Raw genomic sequence first — 22,740 nt, 5'->3', positions numbered from 1 at the left:
TTATCCCTGCTGGTGTCATCAACCAGAAGGTGAGGAGTTCCTAGAGCTGCGCCAGGGGAACAGGACAGTGATGGAATATGTGAACAAGTTCAATCACTTGGCTCAGTATGCTGGCATCCATGTGGACTCTGATGACAAGAAGAAGGACCGCTTCTTTCGCATTCTCGCTCCCATTCTTCAGGAGAAGCTGTACACGGTGAACTATGAGACCTTTGGAGCACTGATGAACGCCGCCATTGCCATGGAGGGTTTTCAGTGAGAGTCTCAGGCTAATTGGAAGAGGAAGTAGGTGGCCACAGGGTCATCTATCCACCCTCACACTCAGAAGGTTTAGGTTGTCCGACAGGGGCCCTATCAGTCATCAGGCGGACCTTCGTTCCGGCAGCCCCAGCAGACTTCATAGACTTTCTCCACATAGTACCGTGCACTTCCTCAGCAGGTGCAGCCCTAGCAACATCAGGGATAGCAGGTTCCACCTCATCAAGGGTTTGGGAACAAGCCTGGTGCTTGCTTCAAGTGTGTCAAAGATGGTCACTATGCTAGGGAGTGTCCCCAGCATCAGCTAGCTCAGTCCGCTCAACCGTCAGCAAACTCTAGGCTTATCAAGAGGACCATCATCAAGAAGAAAGTGCCCAGCAGGTCTGGTCAGGTGCACTTCACGGATGCTCAATAGGTTGTGCAGCAGGAAGCAGTTATGGCTAGTATGTTTACCATTGACTCTCATCCAGCTTTGGTGTTGTTCGATTCTGGTGCATCACATTCCTTTATGAGCATGGGGTTTGTAGAGCGGCACAACTTATCGCTTATGGCTATATTGTATGCCTATAAGATCCATACCGCGGGTTCCCAAATGTTCATCAATACCTACACGAATACAGTAAGTCTGGTATTATCCACCCACACTTACCGCCTACAGTTCATGGTCATGCCTGGGTAAGGCATTGATGCTATTCTTGGAATGAACTGGTTGTGGGTGTATGGGGTAGTATTGGATATAAAGAGAAGTGTGGAGTTACGGCTTTCTTCTTCTGAGGATAGGATGTCTCTTATTATACCCTTAGATCCAGTCTTGCCTGTTGATGCTCATGCTGAAGCCTCTCCTGATCTTACCTCTATCCCTGTGGTTTGTGAGTTTCTAGACGTTTTTCCTGAAGATCTTCCGGGGTTGCCACCGGACAGAGAAGTAGAATTATCCATTGAGCTAGAGCCTGGTACTGCCCCTATCTCTAGACACCCATACCGTATGGCTCCAAGAGAACTAGCAGAAATGAAGAAGCAACTGAAAGAGTTGATGGACAAAGGTTTCATCTGTCCTAGTGCTTCACCATGGGGTTGCCCAGCCATTTTCATGAAGAAGGATGGTACTCTACAGATGTGTGTGGATTACCGCCCTCTTAATGCGGTAACAGTTAAGAACAAGTATCCTTTGCCCCGCATAGATACTTTATTCGATCAGTTAGCTAGTGCCAAGGTGTTCTCAAAGATTGATCTCTGATCAGGCTATCATCATATCAAGATCAGGCCACATGATATACCAAAGACTGCTTTCTCTACTAGGTATGGGCTGTATGAGTACCTAGTGATGTCTTTTGGTCTCACCAATGCTCCTACCTTCTTCATGTACCTGATGAATTCAGTTTTCATGCCGGAGCTGGATAAGTTTGTGGTGGTTTTCATTGATGACATTCTGATCTATTCCAAGAATGACGAAGAGCATGCCCGACATCTCCGGATAGTATTAACTCGACTAAGGGAGCACAAGCTATATGCTAAATTCAGCAAGTGCGAGTTTTGGTTAGATCGAGTGTAGTTTTTGGGGCATGTGTTGACACCTGAAGGCGTTTCTGTAGATCCCAGCAAGGTGCAGGATGTATTGGATTGGAAGTCTCCCAAGTCTGTGCATCAGATTAGTCAGTTCCTTGGTCTAGCTAGATACTATCGGCGTTTCATTCCTGAATTCTCCAAGATAGCCTAGCCCATGACCAAGCTGCTCTAGAAAGAAGCTAAGTTTGATTGGAGCCCAGCTTGTGAAGAAGCTTTTCAATCTCTGAAGACTTTTCTGACCACTGCTCCTGTGTTGGCTCAACCTGATATTGATAGACCCTTTGATGTATACTGTGATGCCTCAAAGACGGGGTTGGGGTGTGTGCTTATGCAAGATGGGCGTGTGATAGCTTATGCTTCACGCCAACTAAAGAAGCACGAGGTAAATTACCCCACCCATGATTTAGAGCTAGCTGCTGTGGTCCACGCTCTGAAGATTTGGAGGCATTATCTGTTGGGCAACAAAGTGCATATCTTTACAGACCACAAGAGCCTCAAGTATATTTTCACTTAGTCTGAGCTAAATATGAGGCAAAGAAGATGGTTAGAGTTAATAAAGGATTATAATATGGAAGTCCATTATCACCCAGGCAAGGCCAATGTTGTAGCAGATGCTTTGAGCCATAAGTCACATCAGGTTGAGGAAATACCTTTGTCTATCAACCACATAGAGGTGCTAGCTCATATTGCATTGACCTCAGAGTTGCTGGAGCAGATTATTCAGGAGCAGAAGGAAGACCCCGAAGAGATTTCTCACATCAGGAAATTGATGGCTGAAGGTCGTGGCCCTCACTTTAGCATTCATGAGCAGGGGGTCGTGAGATACAAGGATAGACTGGTGGTTCCATCCAATGAAGAGCTGAAAAGAAAAATTTTGAATGAAGCTCACCATTCAAAGTTGTCTATTCATCCTGGTAGTAACAAGATGTATCATGATCTGCGCCACTTGTACTGGTGGTCTAACATGAAGTAGGACATCACCCGACACGTCGTGGAGTGCGACACTTGTGGCAGGGTTAAAGCAGATCATATGCGTACCCCAGGATATTTGCAGCCCTTGCCCATTCCGGTTTGGAAATGGGAGAATATTTCCATGGATTTCATTGTGGGTTTACCCCACACAACCAATGGTTATAACTCTATCTGGGTCATTATGGACCGCCTCACCAAGTCAGCTCATTTTATTCCGGTGAAGACATCACATACTATCAGGAAGTATGCGGAGATATACTTTGATCGGATTGTGACCCTACATGGAGTTCCCCTAACTATCATCTCTGATAGGGGATCGGTTTTTGTGTCTCGTTTATGGGAGTGACTCTAGGAGTGCCTTGGGACAAGTCTCCTCTGCAGTTCAGCTTATCACCCCCAAACTGATGGTCAAACAGAAAGGGTGAACCAGGTGCTCGAAGACATGTTGTGAGCTTGTACCATTTCTTTTCCTAAGAAGTGGGATGACTACCTGAAGTTAGCTGAATTATCTTACAATAATAGCTATCAGGAAAGCATCCGCATGGCACCATTTGAAGCTCTATATGGAAGAAAGTGTAGGATGCCACTCAACTAGGTTGAAGTGGGGGACCGCGGATATTTTGGGCCTGAATTCATAAAAGAGGCTCGAGAGAAAGTAAGCATTATTCGAAGTCACTTGAAGGTAGCTCAAAGCCGATAGAAAACTTATGCTGATAAGCGGAGAAGGCCCTTGGAGTTTGTAGCTAGAGATCATGTATATCTTAAGGTGTCTCCAATGAGAGGGGTGCATCGGTTTGGCATCCATGGCAAGCTAGCCCCTCGATATGTGGGTCCATATCAGGTGTTGGAGAGATGTGGTCCAGTGGCTTACTGTCTACAACTTCTAGATATTCTATCTGCAATACACAATGTGTTCCATGTATCACAACTGAAGAAGTGTTTGCGGGTTCCTGATGAAGCGATGGAAATGGAAGGACTTCCCCTCCAGCCAGATTTAACTTATGTGGAGCACCCTATCAAAATCTTAGATGAGAAGGAGAGAGTGACCAGGAATAGTATGGTAAAATTCTACAAGGTGCAGTGGCAAAATCATTCTGAGGCTGAAGCCACGTGGGAACAAGAGAGTTACCTATTGAAGCATTACCCACATCTCCTCAATGGTTCTGATAGTTAGTTGCTATGTTGAAATGTATTTCCTACCTTTTTCTCACTAGGCATATGAAATCTCGGGTCAAGATTTTGTTTTAGGAGGGTAGATTTGTAACACCCTTGGTGTTACGCCTTAATCAAAACACTAAACCATATCATGAGCATCATGTTTATGTATTATTACATGTGGTAAATGAGAAATTAAATTTTATTACACTGATTCTCGAACTGAGCTATAATTTATTCCTTGTCCAAATACTCTCCAGCACAGCTCGACTCACTATTGTCATCCTGATCCAACTCCATCTCTCGCTATTTTCATCTTCTTCTTGATCCCTAGAGCACGCCTCAACATACTCGTAGAGCAAGCCCGCGTAGCACGTTTGCAGTACCCTTCACTGGCATGTTTCGCCATAGTGTCATTACTTTGCCGTGTCATGAATGGCGAGTTAGGCAGCAGCCTCTAGCATGTTGCACGCGCTCTTCAGCAAACGAAGATGACCGACCACAGCAGCTCGTAGAAATTTGTGTGTTATCCATTATTCTTGACCCACACTAATGTACCCAAATAACATTCACTAGGATCCACCAGGTCATCACGTCCAACAAGCGTCGTGAAGTCCAAGTTATCCTTCCAGCGTCATCTCTCTCCACGTGAGAGCTCCATAGCCACAAAGTCAAATGATAAATTATTATCATTCACTAATTATTAGCATACCACTTGGCAAGATTTATATCTCCATCAACCTCGCGACGTGCCACTGTCATCTCTCGTTTTTCTAATTACCCCGCATTTACTTCGCTTGCTAATCACCTTACAAAATTATCAGTGCACGTCGCGTTGCCATAGTGTGTCGCACACGTTACGCATTAATCTCACTCACAAGCTCGGCCCGCTGAGCACGCCGCTCGCTCACTGCTCTGCAAACGCAGCGCACGCACCCTTTCCTCATGTCAGCACTGTAGCAGCGGAGATTTTCAACGTGTTAGTACTGTAGCATCCCAGAAAGCACTGTAGCTCCGTAGAAAGCCCTGTTCACGTGGAAATCACTATTTATCCGAGAAACACGTCGGGCACAGCCAGCTGCTTTTGACCTGTGGTCTCCTCTATTAATTCCTTGAACTCACAAGAATGGTCCATCCTTGGTCTTGACCCAAAGACTTGGACTATACTCGTACACTATAGCTGAGCTGTGTCACACGTTTGTCTGCAGCCTGAAGGCATTGGCTCTACTTTGACTTGTTAGGTGAGAGAGATTTGACCATGTATTACCTACCTGGTGGGTGACCTTCAATCCGTCCCCAGTCGGCTCCATTAGATACACACTCGTCAGAGGCCCTGAACCCACCCATTTATTCGTTCAAAACTCACCGCATCCATGATCCATCCCACACGCATGGATAATCATAATGAGGTGAGGTGACAAAACACTATTCACCCATTCCACACGCATCCATCGTCAGCACGGTAGCGGTACGAGCATGACCTGACCGTGACCGCATGCAACAAGTCAGCCTCTCCCTCCCCACGTCTCCTGCCTTTAAAAGGACACGCCGAGCCACTGAGCTGTTCTGCTCCATTGATCATTCACTTCTCTCTAATCAAGTAACCAACATCTCACATCCAATTCACCGCTTCATGTTCTACCATTTCCAAGAACATGCAAAGGTGCGAATATATCAGTTGGTTAATCAACCTTATTGGCCTCCTCTAATAATATCATTTTCTTCATCTCTAGAGCTCATTTGAATTTATTTATTGTGAAATAAATTTTGTTAGATTCCTAAATTCATGATCTATCGGTTAGTGTAATTAGTTCGTATAGTTCAGTGATACCTTTAGGATTACTTCATTATTTCAAGATAAGTATTATTATTATGGTTATTTAGAGAATGAATTTTTGTGATGCATTGGTAGAAGTGCTAGCCCTAGAATTCTTTTACAGTAGGTTCATTGTATTATTATGTGCTCACTCTAATTTTTGTGGCCTTAGAATAAGTGGATAAATATGGTAGCTAGTGCACCTTGTTTTATCTTATATATATAGTAAATTGATATTAACAATAAGGATGCCTTTAGTTGCTAAGATAATATATGAAATGTTTCATACCTGTTTAGTGGGAATAATAGGTAACTTTACGTATTAGTCATTAGAGTTAGCTTAGTAGCTTGGTAGATGTATTCTTATTTTAAGAGTTGTTGTTGCTGTATTACTAAGCATTGCATCATCATCACTGCATGCATATAGAGAACAAGCCACTGGAGATCGTGACCTTCGGCGAGCAGGAGTACGATGAAGTCATTGAAGAGTATGAGGAGGAGATCCTCGTGCAGGAGGACGTTCCGGAGCTGCCCGTCACTGACTTTGCTGACACCATGCCCACTGAAGGCAAGCCCCGGTGCATAACCCTTATTTTGAATAATAACTGAATATATATCTATGATGTGCATTTACGTTACAGGCAATTTATAGAAACTACATGCATAAATATATCTACCTATGAGTCCTACTAGTACAGGTCGAGTAGCTACTATGCTCAGGATATCGGTAGCGTGAGTAACCTACCATTACTCGCAAATAGGTGATAAATATGATCACTCATGATAAAATGGTAGAAAGGAAAATGGTGACCAGGCAGGGATATGGTTGGGTTTTGGTGGGTGTAAAGGGTTGTGTCCTGCGGCCAACAGGGCATAGCTCGGTTACATTTTTCCCTGTCCGTGTCGATTAATGACCGGCCATTGCATAAGGCATCGTGGGCAAGTCATAGATTTATTGTCCTGAGCGCATACTTAGGTATGGACGTAGGGAAGACTTGTTACTCTCTTGTCGCAGATCCAGCTCTTTCCGGACCGACTGATGGGAAGAGGAGGTGGTGGAGGTCCTTGCACCACACTGAGTCCGGGACTCAGGAGTGGGGGCTTGGAGTCCAAGTTTGGATGGGGACTTGGACACCTAGGACAGGAGAGTGATGGGTTAGTCCTGCTTGTGCCCGAGGTACAAGCGGGGCATGTGTTTTTGGGGCACCCAGCTGGGCACATTGATTTGCGAATCGCCAGGCAATCCGGTATGACTTGTCTCGTGTTTAGCACCGTAGTAAGAACTGAAAGTGAAAGGAGAAGAAATAGAACTAATTGCTCAACTCTTGCTTGAAAGTAGAACATGTGCTTATATAGAATGGCTAGATGATAACTTAATACGGCTGATAATAATAATACATAACTAAGGACTCACTCTTAGTATTGCTTTCTACCAAAAGAAGCCAGCAAGCCATATGGCTTATCATATTCCTTGGAGTCAGGAAATTATTCCCACTAGTCAGATAAGTCTTGCGAGTACATTGTGTACTCAGGGTTTATTTACCCCTGTTGCAGGTGATGCATGAGAAGTACCTTGTGTGGAGGATTCTTCTGGTGGGCTCAGACGGATCCTCGTCCCTATCGCTAGATGTTTATTTTTAAATTCCGCTGTTTATCATTCCACACTCTAATATTTGGTATTGTAATAATGTACTTTTAAGAAACTCTGATGTATGAAATGGATAAGTATTGTAACTCATTCTCATTATTGGATCCTTGGGAAAAATGTGGATCTTTTGGGTTCTCTCTTGGGGTGTGCCCGATGGATACCGCCCGCTATAGCTTGCTTTCAGGGTGCTTAGTGTTTGGTGGAAGACAAGTGCCTCCGTAAGTGTGCTATTTTGGGCAGTTCTGCCATAGCTACATAATATCGGAATTCAATATCGAGACAGGCGAACCACTTGGTCCACATGCAAGGAAATTCATGCCACACTATGGGTGCCTTGTAAGGGATAGACTTTCGATCAGTGCCCGTGAATGGAAGCAAAAGATCAACGAGCCTCATGTTAGTTTTGTCTCTGATCTTGATAAGAATTTAATTTGGAATGATATCCTTCAACATTTCATGTTGCAAGCGGATGATTATGATGATATCAACGATGATGAATTGAAGGAGCTAGTTCGAAAGTGGGCTATGAAGAAGATGGCCACACAATTCTAGACTTGGAAGAAATCCCTATACACAAAATATGTCAAGAAGAACCTAACGCCCAATTTCAATACTAGTGGCCCGCTCGTGAAGTTGAGGCCCTACTGGAATGATTTTGTACAGTACAAGACATCAAAAGAGGGTGAGGAATGGGTGAGAAGGAACCAAGAGAATGCCCGATAGAAGGTATACCACCATGGCATGGGATCAAGTGGCTACACAACTGCCATTCCCAAGTGGGAAAAAATGGAAGCGGACATTCTTGCCAAGGGTAGCACACCAGAATCACTCAATTGGCCTAAACACGTGAAGAATTGATTTTTCGCTCATGGGGGAAGACAGGACCTAGAGACTGGGAAGCTAGTTCATGGTCCAAAACTCGAAAGAGCAACACAAAGATTTTCTTATGCTCTACAAGCTAAAACTATTGGTGCGTTCAGGCCCAATAGAGAGAAGGATGAACTGACGTATGCCATCAGGACTGTTGAACACAGTGGCCGAACTAGAGATTTAGAACGGAACATTTCTTGGGAGCAAGGTTTCCCTAACGACAGAGATACCTACAGAAGCTGGCAGAGAAGGAAGGATGAAGAAACAACATGGATCAGCAGGTTGGAGGAATATATTCGTGAATCATGGGAGGCGTTGCTTCAAGCACAGGAGCGCGAAAAAGACATGCAAGCTAGAATGCAGGATGAAATCATAAAGCAAGTGCAAATAGCAATGAGTGCCCAAAGATAGGCATCAGATCCAGGAATCAACATTAATATTAGCCCCCCTGATCAGTTGAAAAGCAGCTGCGCTTCCACAGAGTTGCCAAATCAAGATGACGCAATGCTACGTTTCCCCATGGATGACATCACTGCACCGTTTACATCATGTGAGCTACATATTCCAAAAGGGAATGCGACAATCATGGTGGCTCTCAGTGTTTTTTCTCCTCCAGATCGTATCAAGACACCAAGAATCCAAGAGGCAATAATACCACCTGGATATGTTAGCGTCTTAGTGGATAGAGTTAACAAAGGTTTTAGTGATCTGACTCTTGACATTCCAAGAGGTGATGGGGAGAAGACTCTAGGAGAAGCAGAGAAGACATTCATACTATGGCGCAAGTGCTACATCATTATTCCCGGGGTCTCTAGTCCACCGCCGCTTCCTCAACTGCCAGACAATAGGTATGGACAAAAGTGAATGAAACAATTTTTCACTAATTTTTTATTGACATGCATGATTAATAATAACAATTTTTTATACCTAATTATTCTTTTTTTGTACTCACATAGCAGGGCCTCCACCAACCTAAGTCTAATTATTCAATCTCCAAATCATCATAGTGCTCCGGGCAATCAGGTGGCAATGCCGCCACCGCCGCCACCTCCAAGGAGGTCTCCAACGCCTCCAAGGAGGTCTCCAATGGCTGCCTCGCTCCCTTGATGACCAAGAAGCAGCCAGCTCCTAAGAGGTTTGCCCCGCAAATGAAGCCGTTGGCCCACCAGCCGGCAAAGAAGAAAGCTTCCTCTAATCCAGTTATTCCCCAAAAACTATCTTATGAGAAAAGTGAAAAGGAATTAAATGCTACAGTACAAAAAGATGTGAATAGTTTCTTCGAAAAAGTAAGAAAGCAACGAGAAGCGAGGGAGAACCCGGAGAAACCGTACTTCTACCTACCTCCAGATCTTCTAAGAAAGAAGGTGGACCAAAAAAACGGGAATCTCAAAAGACCCTGTCAAAATCGGACTACGACCGCTCTCTCACCAAGTCATTTGAGGCGGCACAGAAAAAGACTAGAGCAGGGAAAGATGTTGCACAACTCGGACAACAATCGCAACAATCAGTCCCCCCTCTTGTCATTCCTAATGAATATGGTTCAAACTTAGACTTACTGGACATCGATTTTGAGGACCTAGCTCAGTTTTACGAGGATACCGGTTTGGACCTTGCTCAAGTGCTCGCTGAAGGACCATCTGCTCCAAAAGTGGATCCTTGGAAGAAATTTGAACATGGAAAGAGTCTATACAACCCTAAGGCCTTAGGTGAACTGGGTACGCAAATGTACCTGCTAAACAAGTGGTACATGGCGGCGTGTGAACAGGGAGAGAACTTTGTTTCAGTCAGAGTTAGAAACCAACATTACTTCCATGGCGATGACGTTATATATGTCGAGTTTTTAGAATTACACCAACTATGCCACCTGGACTCTCTCGACAAAAGTCTCATTAGCTGCTATTGTCTGCAAGTGTGATTATTTTCTACTATTAAAGTGTATATATATAAAGCTACATGTATATATATAAATTATATATCCTCACACTATATTTTTATATATGCAGATATGAGATGACAGAACTCAGAAAGAGAAAGGATAATGATGTTGGTTTCGTTGATCCAAATATCGTATTCAAACACCCTAATCCCCCGCCTCAATGGAAAGCTGAACTCGAGAAAAGTCTCATGAGGTTCTTAGTGAACCAACAAAACAAGGACATACTCTTCCCCTACAACTTTAAGTGAGTGTTAAATAATTAATGTCGATCATATGGACATTTGTTCAATTATTTGCTTACTAGCTAAACTATCTCCCATATATATATATATATATATATATATTGACTCTAGTTAATGTCGATCATATTTGTGTATAAAAACATATACAGCAATCACTGGATATTGATGGTCATCAATATGGCCAATAGTCGGTTGAGCATCTTAGACTCGTTAAGAAAAGAGCAAACAGAGTACCAAGACATGATAGATAGTATCCAAGGGTAATTTGGTCTCTCTAGCAACTATATATACCCCGATCTCTTAACTGCAACAATTATTAAAGGTTAGATTTATTTTTTATTTAATTGGGCGTAGTGTTTGAAAAAGTTTTATTGAGGAACACCACATGAAACATTGCAAAGCGCCACTGGATGAATATATTTATATATTCATAATTTCTTTTATTGCTCATATATATAAGTAATCACGTGACCAACACACACACACACACACATATATATATATATATATATATATATATATATATATATATATATATATATATATATATATATATATATATATATATATATATATATATATATAGAACTACTATCCTGTAGCTGGCTACAGAATAACTTATTCTGTAGCCACTTTGAGTTACGATAATTACTATGTTATTTTACGAGATTATAGTAACTCCTTACTAAGTGGTTTAATATAACGTTATGGTAAATATCCCCATGTGTTATAGTAACCCAACTATCGTAAATATGTATTTATATTATGGTAAATTAGTATATAAAATTATAGTAAATGGAGGTGGCTACAGAATAACTTATTTTGTAGCCGGCTACTGAATAGCCTCTCCCTATATATATATATATATATATATATATATATATATATATATATATATATATATATATATATATATATATATATATATATATATATATATATTAATACTTTTTCTTTAACTTTTATTGAAGACTCTATAGTTGAAGGAAAAAGTCATACGACGTGACCAACTGAAAGCAATTCAAGACACCATAGCAGGATTTCTTAATGACCAGGTCTTAAACCCCGCTGATGAGTTCTACAATGACGTGAACGAAACATGGAAGCCAAACCAGATGGAGTAAATTTGTTATCCCAAGGATATGATAGAATATACAATGCAAGCTTTATTTGTAATATATATATATACATATTATATGTACATAAAATAACATACAATATATGTATATGCATGTAATATATATGTTAGTTTCATACTTTAGTTTATACAAAATGTTTGAACATTATAAGCATGTAGAATACGTATATTATTAGCAGCATAGAATACGTATTCAAAAACCTATTAAAAAACGAATCATCAATTGAAAATAGAAATAAAAAAAAGAAAAAAAAAAGAAAACCTTTAGTCCTGGTTGGTTGGTAATACCAACCGGGACTAAAGGGCCGGCCCATGTGGTCAGGCCGGGAGGTCTCTTTAGTCCCGGTTGGTATTACCAACCGGGACTAAACCTTTAGTCCTGGGCTAGAAATCGGCACTAAAGGAGGGGTCCTTTAGTCCCGCATTCGTACTTCCGGTTGGGAAACCAGGACTGAAAGGGTTTTTTAACCGTGAGTACAGCTCGTTTCTGTACTAGTGAAAGTTAGGGACCGTGAGGAAGTTTTTTAGGGTCATACTAACGGAGGAACATTTGTGGGCCCTCTTGTTGGACCATAAAACAGAGTGAAAATTTAAATGGGGCCAAAATATTTTGACCGAGTTGGTTTTGTCTTGGACCGAGCCAAAATGAACGAATTTCGGTGAAATTCGGGCCGAATCCGCCTTGGCATCTCGATCGCTCAATTCGGTGCAGCTGTGTCTGGCATTTGCATAATTGCATCCGTACAGTATATCCAAAGCACAAAGTTCCACACCACTGCTTCGAGATTGTCCTGGCATTCATTGAGGATATACTACCGGACTGGTGACCAGCGTTCAAGTCCCATACAGTACTATGTGCCAACAGACTAGTCAATTCGTACGTGCCTGTCACAACTCTCACAGCCATCCAAGGAGTACCGCGAAATTCTCCGGTCCGGAAGTCATTGACGACATAAATAAAATTGTCCAGAAATAGACCGCGTTTCCGACCATCTCCACGGAGATATATAGGACTCCTTCCTATCAGCCCCCGTTGCTTTGCAGGAGAGCCTTACATCCTCGAAGCCGAAGGCCTCGTGCCTTCTCTTCCTGTCCCGGCTCTCCCTCCTCGCATGGAGGAAGTAGCTGTTTCGCCCATGGTCGCTGCCGCCCTAGTGCTCGACAACAATGGCGCCGACGACGCGGTCTCCAGCACTGCCATCCCTAGCGTAACTGTAAGCGTAGAGGAGAAAGAAGAGATCAATGGGGACTTTTCCACGATCACCTCGGCCGCAAACAACAACGACGAGGAGTTGCTCACCACTCCCGTCTCCTCCAGGAGCCCTTCCACTCGCAAGAAGCGCGGCGCGTTCGGCCTCTTCAGGGCGATGTTCCTGTCCTTCGGCCGGAGCGACAGCATGGAGAAGACAGACGACGACGGCGACACCACGAGCCCCAATAAGAAGAGGGCCATCGCGGCTGCTGCCGACGACCACAAGCCCGCCGGTGACGAGTCGCCATCGTGGAAACACATCGTGGACGGCATGCGCCCGCTCCGCCTCCGCGGGCAGGAGCTGGAGTACTACCCTCCGCCACCGCCGCTGGGCCACGCCGACGTGTACCACGACGTGATCCTCCCGCCGCAGTCGCCGGCGCGGTCCGGTTTCGAGTTCGAGGAGGTGGGCATGACCAGCCGCTACGCGTCTGCTGAGGATCTGCACCAGATGGACAGCGCCGACGAAGAGGGTGCTCTGGCGGCGGAGGGTGGCGACGGCGATGGTGACAGCAGTTGCCCACACGCCATCGACATGCAGGCGGAGGAGTTCATCGCCAAGTTCTACGAGCAGTTCAAGTCAGAATCGTTCAACGGCCGTCCCTCCGAGTGATCCATTGATCCATCCGCTTGCGGCATGCATGTAACCGTTCTGATCTTACCCTGAAATTGCATTCATCTCAGAGACGACACTACTACTCAATGTGGATCACGAAGAAATGTACCAGCGGTCACATCGATAAACACAGTTCGCCTAAACTGCTCCATGAGTGGACACCGTTTTATTCTTCTTCTTCTTCTTCAACAAACTTCCTTCGCTAATTTTAGCATGTACTAGCATCAATCTCTTATATTTTCTCAGAAATATTAGGCTGTGTTCATCTCATGATAGAGATACAGAGGGTGGAGGTTTCTATATTGGATATAAGACCATCTCCAAGAGTGCCCCATATCCCTTCCTCATCCTTGGAATTTAGGAAAAAAGAGAAAAACTAGTCTCCAAGAGTTCCCCGTATCTCTTCTCATCTTTCCGCACTTAGCAAAATCACCGTGACCGCGCGTAAAAATACGCGCTGCTCCGTCGTGCGCATATCCTCGTTCCCGCTCCTTGTCGTGCTTCCCACGACAAATTCCTGCGCCGTCCCCTTGGCGCCATAGCACAGGCTCCATCGATCTACTGCTACGTTCGTCGAGGGCAGAAGATCTTCGCCGCCGCCGAGCAAGAGGTAAACTCCATCGATCTACTTCTCCATTCAGGTGTTTTGCCGTTTGTAGGGTTATCCATGCTGCCGCCGCCATGATTGGCCGCCGCCGGGATTGGTCGCCTGGGTCTTGTCGTGGAGGCCGGCGGAGGCGTAGACGGCCTGCAGGCCTTCGCGGAGAGCAGCACCCAGCGATCCGATCAGAGTCGAGTGCTCCAGACCGGGGCTTTTCCCCCTGGCCTGAGCCCGCGATCTGATCAGAGCGGCGGACAGCCGGGTTCGCGGGCGCCCTGGCTGCGTCCGCCTGGCCGTGGCTGCTTGCTGCCTCAGCCTGCCATGGCTAGCAGTTGCCTACTATTTTTTTATGGAACTGCTATTTATTTTTTGATGAAACTGCTATTCTTGCCTAAATGTATATGCTACTGTGCCGGCGTGTATGCTACTGTACCTGCTGACGGGAGAGAGGAGGCTGCATGGCACTGTGCTATACTAAATTTTTTCCTCATACTGATGGCCGGCTGGTTTTGATACCTGTGCTGCTGAATGGCTGAATGATTGGTTGACATGATTGTGCTACAGATGGCTGGCAAATGCCAGTGCTTTTGATGAAACTGCTTTTTCATTTCCTGATCTCTGATCCAGTACAAATATTTTATTCATGTACATGGATTAAGCATTGAATTATTGTAGGATGGACCCAACGTTCGATGGTTGATATTGGACAAACATGGTCACTGGAGAGGATGATGTTCCTGGTTTGGAGGACTACACTTTTCTCATGACACAGGACACCCAGGAAATTGATGAGATGTGTACTGAAGTTCAAGCAGTTGATGTGCCGGTGCAGCCAAGTGGAGGTGCTCCACGCCCTCGCAGTACAAGGCCTTATTCAAAGAGGACAAAAAATTTTGATCCGAAGGAGGATTTAGTTGTTGTGGCAGCTTGGTTTAACACGAGCAAAGATCCCGTGCGCGGGGCTAATCAACCTCGTGGCTCCATTTGGAGTAGAATTCATGCTTTCTATGAGAAACACAAGACAACTGAAGCGTTCAGAGCGGAGAGTTTCATTATGCATAGATGGATGACTATTTTGGACCAAGTGAACAAGTTTTGTGCATGCTTCGAAGCGATTGAGCATAGGAATCAAAGTGGTGCAACCATTCAAGACAAGGTTTAATTTGTTATTTGTTTCATTTGTTTTGTTTTTCTATTTAATTTATTTGTGGAGATATACACATTGATGATTAATAACATGTGCAGGTTTCTGACGCGGCCGAGATGTTCAAGGGATTAGACAGGGAGACAAGACATTCACTCTAATGCACTGTTGGAACAAGTTGAAGGGTGAAGACAAGTGGAAGGCCAAGAGGAAGAGAATGGCAGAGCAGCAAGCCAGTAAGAATAAGAAGAAACAGAAGATTAATGCGGATTCCACGCCTGCGAATATACAAGTCAATAACAATGAAGATGTCATTTAGATTCCACCACCAGAATCCGAAGCATGAAAGAGGCCAATGGGTTCGAAGAAGGCAAAGGAAGCTCTAAGGCGATGAGGTGGTGAAGCTTGCATGGAGGCTTTGGACAAGATGTGGGGTAAAAAGGAGGCTTTTGAGATGGAGAAGGAGAAGAAGAAGAAAGAGGAGAGGTTCATGGCTTCACTTGAGCTAGAGAAAAAGCGCCTGTCATTAGATGAAAAAGGTGGAATCACACCTCATCGAAAAGGAAGACAAAATAATGTCAATCGACATTACCAATCTCGACCCGCTGCAGCAGCAGTACTACACGACGATGCGCTAGCATATCGTTGCTCGTCGTCTTGCGAATTAGAATTAGTTCATGTCATTTTATTTCTATAGCCAATTTGTTTTGGATTCAGTGATTCAGTGAACCTTTGCATTACTTTGTGATTCAGTGAACCTTTGCTTCATCATAAATGGTCAAGTGCTTTTTAATTTGTATTATTTATATTCAATGAAACTTTGTTCTTGCATGAATGTATATGCTACTGTGCTGGCAAATGCCTGTGCTTTTGACATGATCGGCAAGTAGTCTACTGTTGTTCCTGGTCCTCGACGCCTGATGCCTACACATACTGTGGTGCATGGCACTGTGCTTTTGACATCAGTGCTGAAAGCCAGCAGATTGCCTGCACATGAACGACAACTACTGAATGCTACTGGTAGATGGCCGGCTAAAATTACACTTGAAGTAAAAATGTTCATTACACTTGAAGTAAAAAAGTTTTGATTACAAATAGAGGACAAAAATAAATTGATCCTAACAATAAAATAAAATGTGTGTATATTACAAATATAAATCAGGATGATTCTATAGGTGCTCGATGAGGTCTTCTTTTAACTGGATATGTATTTCCTTGTCTCTGATCCTTTTGTGCGTTTCAATAAATTCATCAAAGGTTCCATTATTCTCATGAGAAGGTTCCACATTTTGGCCACCATAATCGAACCGCTCAGTAGGGTCAACAACTCCTTCATCCTCGACAATCATATTTTGCATTATCACACAAGCTTTCATGATGTCTCCAAGTGTCTCTGTGTCCCACATGCGAGCTGCTCCTCTAACAATGGCGAACCTAGACTGCAGAACCCCAAAAGCTCTTTCGACATCCTTCCTCGCTACTTCATGTGCTTTGGCGAAATATTTGTTCTTGTTGCCCATAGGCTAAGAGATGGACTTCACTAAAGTAGCCCATGATGGGTATATACCATCGGCTAGATAATAACCCATCGTATAATCATGATCATTAATGATATAGTTCACCTCAGGAGCTCTCCCCTCTGTCAGGTTTGCAAATAAAGGAGATCGATGAAGCACATTGATATCATTATGAGACCTAGACATTCCAAAAAAAGCATGCCATATCCAAAGATCGTTGGAAGCAACAACCTCCAAAATAATAGTGGGCTTCTCCACATGCCTCTTGTACTGACCCTACAATTCTACACGACAATTCTTCCACGCCCAATGCATACAATCAATGGACCCTAACATACCAGGAAAACCATTTTTCTCACCGAGTGCCAGTAAGCGTGTTGTGTCAGCCTCATTAGGATATCTCAGGTATTCATCTTCAAATAGATCAACAACTACAACAACAAACCTACGTTGGCTCTCAATTACGGTACTTTTGCCAATGCGAACATACTCATCCGTTGCATCAGCTGGAACCCCATATGTTAGCATACGAAATGCTGCAGTGACTTTCTGGAAGCAACTTAATCCAAGTACATTGGTCGCACTCCTTTTTTGCACAAAGTAACCGTCGTGTGATTCAACAGCATTCATTATGCATAGGAAAAGCTCCCTACTCATCCTGTACCTAGAAAAAAATACTCGTACAACATTTACATACCATACTATGTATGTATCACAAGTGAATGTACATGAACCTCCGGCGAAATAAATTTGGGCCGTATGTCGGCTCATCAGCCAAGTAATCTTGAAACATCCTTTGGTGCCCGCCTTCTCGATCTCGATAAATAACATTGTGCCCTGGGACAGAACCACCATGTCTTCCTTTTTGGTTTGAATATGTCTCGACAATTGTAGCCGCTGAGAAGATCAAAATGTCATCGTCGTCTGATGATGAATCATCCAACTCCCTCTACAGAAGTGATTTGGAAGCACTCATGGCGTCTACCTTGGAGGGCTTGATAAGAGGTGTTTGTAGCCTGCTGGGAGGTGCCTGCCGCGTCTTGGTACGTGCCTGCGGCTAGCTTGGTGCATGGCGCGGCAAGGCGGGAGGACTGCGCGGTGGCCTGGGAGGTGTTGCTACCGCCTGGGAACTGCCTGCTGCAGTCGGCAGGAAGGAGGCGGCGGCGATGATCAGACCACGGCGCACGAAAGAGGCGGCGCCCCTGCTGAAAGAGCAACGTAGGTTTCTACGGCACGGGAAAAAAATGACGACAAAAAATAAAAAAGGTTGTGGGTCTCAAATTTGATTTATTGGAACTCAATTATGAGAAACTCTTGGAGATGGGCTTTTTTCCCCTCCCAATACCTTTTGGGGAGTTACAAAACTACAAGATTTGGCGAAAAAAATTTGAGGTACTGTTGGAGATGCTCTAAAAAAGGGTTTGTTTGTCTACACTCTAGTACTCTACGCATCTGATGACCTGATCTTCTTCCCAAAATCTGTTGAATTCTTAACAGATGGATTTCATCAGACTCCTAGATGGACACTTATAAGCCTTCCTAACCTATTCACCCATATGTTAGGTCTGAAACCACTTTATCCCTAGGATATTGATTAATTTCCCTAACACAAGGACACCTAGCTAAGCACTATGGATTAGCAGCTAATTACACCGACTTGACATGAATACAGAGACAATTTATACTAGCGGCCGGTAGAAATTGATTTGTACTGGTGCAGTGTTATCATCCATAATTGTGAAAGTCTAGAACAATTGTTGAATCGAAATTGATGGTACTTTTAAAATTGCTAGTACAAATTTGTCTTCACTGTTGATAGTGTTAGTTGTACAAATCGTCAATACAAATTTGTCTACACCGACAATAACATTATATCAACTGCCATTGAAAGCAACTTCCTAAGGATAGAGAGTAAGTCAAATTCAATTTCCTTGGCAGTACACTCCTAATTAAGGATAAATTTCTTGGCGGTTTGGCCGCTAAGGTGAATTGAGCCATGGCAAAAGTTATAGAGCCTCAAACCACCAATGAAATGTGTAACACCGCCTAGGAAATGTGTCAAAAAAGTTCAAAAATCACAGAAACCCTGCGACCACCAAGGTAATATCTTCGTCGATGAGTGCCATCACTATACCCATCCTTGAGGGTACAAACCCACCAAGGACAATATGAAAACTGCCAAAGAAATGTTTTTAGGGGTGATCATCAAGCAATGGCCGCCAAGTATAGAGAGCTAGGGAAATTCAATTTTCTTGGCGGTCCACCACCAACGATAAATTTCTTGGTGGTTTATTTGGCCACTAAGGTAAATTGGGTTATGGCAAAAGTCAAAAAGCATACAAAATTAGTGAACCACCAAGTAAATATAAAATTTCTTGAGGGCCTCAAACCCCTAAGGAAACCTGTTCAAAAAATCTCAGCAACCCTACGACCACTAGGGTTCTAACTCACAACCTTAGCTTTCTTGTGTTGCTTCCTTACCACTACATCTCAAAGTCACTTGTGACTAAGTTATTGATGTATTGCTTTTGTATCCACTCTAGTGAATTTTGTAATGCATATATTTGAGATCCTAAACAAATTCAAATGAAAAAAGTTTCAACTAGGAAAGCTTTAGATCTCTTCAAGCACTATAATTTTGACTTAGGTCATTTCACCATCCGAGGAAATGATTATTCTTTAGCGGCTGGATTTTTGCACTCAAGGAAATTCTGGACCCTAAGGAATTTATTTTTTCTAGTAGTGCATGCAAGTGGTATTGAAGTGATATATCTACAACAAAACAATGAACAAACACATTTAGAAACTATCACTAATAGAGATTTTTGTCACAAGACCCCATTTATGGCGCTCTAGTGATGAAAACTCTATCATCACACATAAGGTGGGTTTTAAGTACCTTTTGTGATGAAACAAAAAACATCACAAATTTAAGGACAAACACATTTTTGTCGTAAATATCTGTGACACTCTAAATCATGATAGAGAACGTCACAACACATTAAATAGGTTGTGACCACATGGACAATGACAGGGCATTATTGATGTGGTGAATGACGTGGCAAACATTTTGTAACAAATTTATCATAAGAAATTAGAATCTGGCCAAGTTTTCCCACATGAGATGGATTGCCTTTCAACCTTTTTAACTAGGCTTAGCCCATATAAAGCCATTTAGCTTGGGTCAAACTAATCTCAAGGCCAATTTGTTCTTTCTCCCAAAATCCATTCTGCAGCACAATGTTTACATGCTTATTAAAACATGGTCATTTTGGCTTGGGCCGAATCCATCTCAAGAACTACCACATTTGAAGTCAGCTCCAAATACATACAACCCACACCTTTGTGTACATAAAAAAGTTGATAGCATATTTACAAGTCAATCATAAATGTTCTCAAACCAGAAACCAATTTCATAAACATACATTTCCAATATGGACCAATTATCTCATATTGTGCTTGTTTTGGGCAAATTGTACCAAGTTGAGATACCCAAAACCTACTCTTCTTGTGAGCTGACTTAAACCGAACCTTATCTGTTGATCTTCTTCTTGTATTCTATTAAACACGTGCATGTCATATGATTTCATTAGCTAACCATATATGTTAAATGCACAACAGTGGGACGTGTGTATACTACTAATTTTTTACCCTATCGCATCGCTTCGCCTTGCATCAAACGCAAATCTGATGCAATAGGTGGCTGCTATTGCATCAATTTTAAAAATCTGATGCAATAGGTGGTCATTATTGCATCAAGAAGGAGTTGAATGCGATAGTAATTCATGTTGATGCAATAGGTATGATCTATCTCACCGATTTCGTACTTGAGATGCAATAGGTAGAAATTATTGCATCGGACAATTTTTGTTGCGTTAGTATTGATTTTTTATGCAATACGTAAGAGGTATTGCACCGGTTTAGAATATGGGTGCAAGTAGGGAGTACTATTGCAACGGATTGATAGTGCTAAACTTTGATGCAATAGGTGATTACTATTGCATCAATTTAGTAGCGATTCAATGCGATACATGGTCAGTATTGCATCGAAAGTTTTATGCTGCAAGAGGCATAAATACACTACAAGAAATATGTGGCTTTTTGACGTATTTAGTATGACAATAGGTCATTATGTCACTATATCATCGGGTTTATGGCATTATATTTTAGACATTTCGACTTAGCGACATTAAAAAGTTGTATGTCACAATAAGTGTCACAAAACTAGTCCAATTTCATCCTGTGATGATATTTGCTTTGTTACGAGGCCTATTTATGTGTTGCAAATTATTTATTGAATTATTTTAAATATTTTTGTCCATGTTGGCAAGGCCTATTGCCACATCACCCGATGTTTTTTCTTTTTTCTTTTATTTATATATCAGCTCACTTGTTTTCTTTGTCCTAGTTGGGTCACCTGTTCATGTAAGGCTGACTGAGCCTCTGGGCCAGCCTAGCGCACTAGCCCAACAGCCACGCCCCCATCTGCACGCAAAATGGACCGACTGATCCAGCTCCCTTCTAAATAGGCCAAACTGGCACGCTAGGCCCAACAGCCTCGCCCGCAACACAGAGTAAATAAAGACCGCAGCACAGAGTAAAGGAAAAAAAAAGTCTACTTAACTCCCATCTTTCATACTTGGTCTACTTCACCCCCAACTATGAAATCGTCTGTTTTACCCCTTGAACTTTCCAAAACCGTCTATTTTACCGCCCGGACGGTTTTTGACAGCGGTTTTGATACAGTAACAGCGGGTTTGTTACAGTAACAGTGGGTTTGCTACAGTAATAGTGCGCTTGAATTTTTTACTTTCGGTGAATCTTTGAAAAATCACAGTAAATCATAGAAAAATCATAAAATAAAAAATCTAATTTTGTTGGACTCCACATGAGTAGATCTACATAGTGAATATATAATACGGTATGCTTTAGTATAATTTTTTTTGTAGCTTTAGATTAATTGGAAAATCCAATTTTGTCTGTAATTAATTAGAATTTATCTATAACTAAGTTATACATAGTCCAATAAGTACGAAATTTTTACTATAGTTCAAGCATACAATAATTAGCGTACCATAAAAATTTCACCATAATTGGACTATAGAAGCTGTAGCTATGAATTATTTCAATTAATTACAGACAAAATTAGATTTTCCAATTAATCTAAGGCTACAGTAAAAATTTGTACTAAAGCATACCGTATTATATATTCACTATGTAGATCTACTCATGTGGAGTCCAATAAAATTAGATTTTTCATTTTATGATTTACTATGATTTTTCAAAAATTCACCGAAAATAAAAAAAAAGGAAATTCAAAACCACCGGCACTGTAGCAACCCACCGTTACTGTAGTAAAACCGCCGCTGAAAACCACCCAAAGGGTAAAATAGACGGTTTTAAAAAGTTCAGGGAGTAAAACAGACGATTTCGCAGAGTAAATAAAGACCGATAAAATTGCTGAAAAGGATGGTGAACTCGAGCCCGCGAGCTCATGGTTCATAAGCAGTCAGCAAGCCACTGAACTACGTGGGTGCTTCTGTTATTTAACACATTTCATTCCATATATTATATGTATAGCAGCTAACGTACCATGTGTGAACAACTAGTGGACTTCGGCTCCAGAGTGTTTTGCAGCCAACGCCTCGCCCACAGACATGGAGAAATTCTACGCAAAAAAAAAAAAAAAAAAATAGAGTCTATAAAGACTTGAACTTAGGACCTCACATGACAGAAGTGATCATTTACAGTTACTCCCTCCGTCCCAAAAAGAATATAATTATGAGAATCATGCCAATCAAATTTACTAAAGTTTGACCAAATTTACAATGATTCGTATTAACATTTATGTCTTAACTAAGATGTATTATGAAAATATATTCCATTATTAATTTATTGATACTTATTTTATATTATAAATGTTAGTATTTTTTAGAACATCGGTCATCGAAAAACGATAATTATATTCTTTTTAAGGACGGCGGGAGTAAGCTATGAAGACACTTGCTA

At 42.4% G+C, this 22,740-nt stretch overlaps 3 protein-coding genes across 3 annotated transcripts; 2 read left to right on the top strand and 1 right to left on the bottom strand.

The window, feature by feature from the left end:
- The first annotated feature begins 12,657 nt into the window (after positions 1–12,657).
- On the top strand, positions 12,658–15,996 carry LOC136452153 (uncharacterized). Its single transcript, XM_066452795.1, has 3 exons — positions 12,658–14,079; positions 14,746–15,226; positions 15,316–15,996. The coding sequence occupies exon 1, from the start codon at positions 12,714–12,716 to the stop codon at positions 13,464–13,466; it is 753 nt and encodes a 250-aa protein (XP_066308892.1). The 5' UTR covers positions 12,658–12,713; the 3' UTR covers positions 13,467–14,079; positions 14,746–15,226; positions 15,316–15,996.
- LOC136454621 (glutathione S-transferase T3-like) lies at positions 14,783–15,375 on the top strand. The gene is made up of 2 exons (XM_066454987.1): positions 14,783–15,226; positions 15,316–15,375. Exons 1-2 carry the CDS (start codon positions 14,783–14,785, stop codon positions 15,373–15,375), a joined length of 504 nt encoding a protein of 167 aa, XP_066311084.1.
- Positions 15,997–16,383: 387 nt separating the features above from the next.
- LOC136454620 (uncharacterized) lies at positions 16,384–16,734 on the bottom strand. The gene has a single exon (XM_066454986.1). The coding sequence runs from the start codon at positions 16,732–16,734 to the stop codon at positions 16,384–16,386; it is 351 nt and encodes a 116-aa protein (XP_066311083.1).
- Positions 16,735–22,740: the final 6,006 nt, after the last annotated feature.

Source organism: Miscanthus floridulus, chromosome 5 (genome assembly GCF_019320115.1).
Source record: "Miscanthus floridulus cultivar M001 chromosome 5, ASM1932011v1, whole genome shotgun sequence".
Classification (NCBI taxonomy): domain Eukaryota; kingdom Viridiplantae; phylum Streptophyta; class Magnoliopsida; order Poales; family Poaceae; genus Miscanthus; species Miscanthus floridulus.
Note: the sequence above shows the minus strand (reverse complement) of the source record. Positions and strands in the feature narration are given on the sequence as shown.

Bases quoted from the DNA above. Each gene is read 5' to 3' on its own strand.
- LOC136452153 (XM_066452795.1), top strand. From the start codon at position 12,714: ATGGAGGAAGTAGCTGTTTCGCCCATGGTCGCTGCCGCCCTAGTGCTC.
- LOC136454621 (XM_066454987.1), top strand. From the start codon at position 14,783: ATGGTCACTGGAGAGGATGATGTTCCTGGTTTGGAGGACTACACTTTT. The intron at 15,227-15,315 runs GTTTAATTTGTT...TAACATGTGCAG, and splicing joins GTGCAACCATTCAAGACAAG to GTTTCTGACGCGGCCGAGAT.
- LOC136454620 (XM_066454986.1), bottom strand. From the start codon at position 16,734: ATGGGCAACAAGAACAAATATTTCGCCAAAGCACATGAAGTAGCGAGG.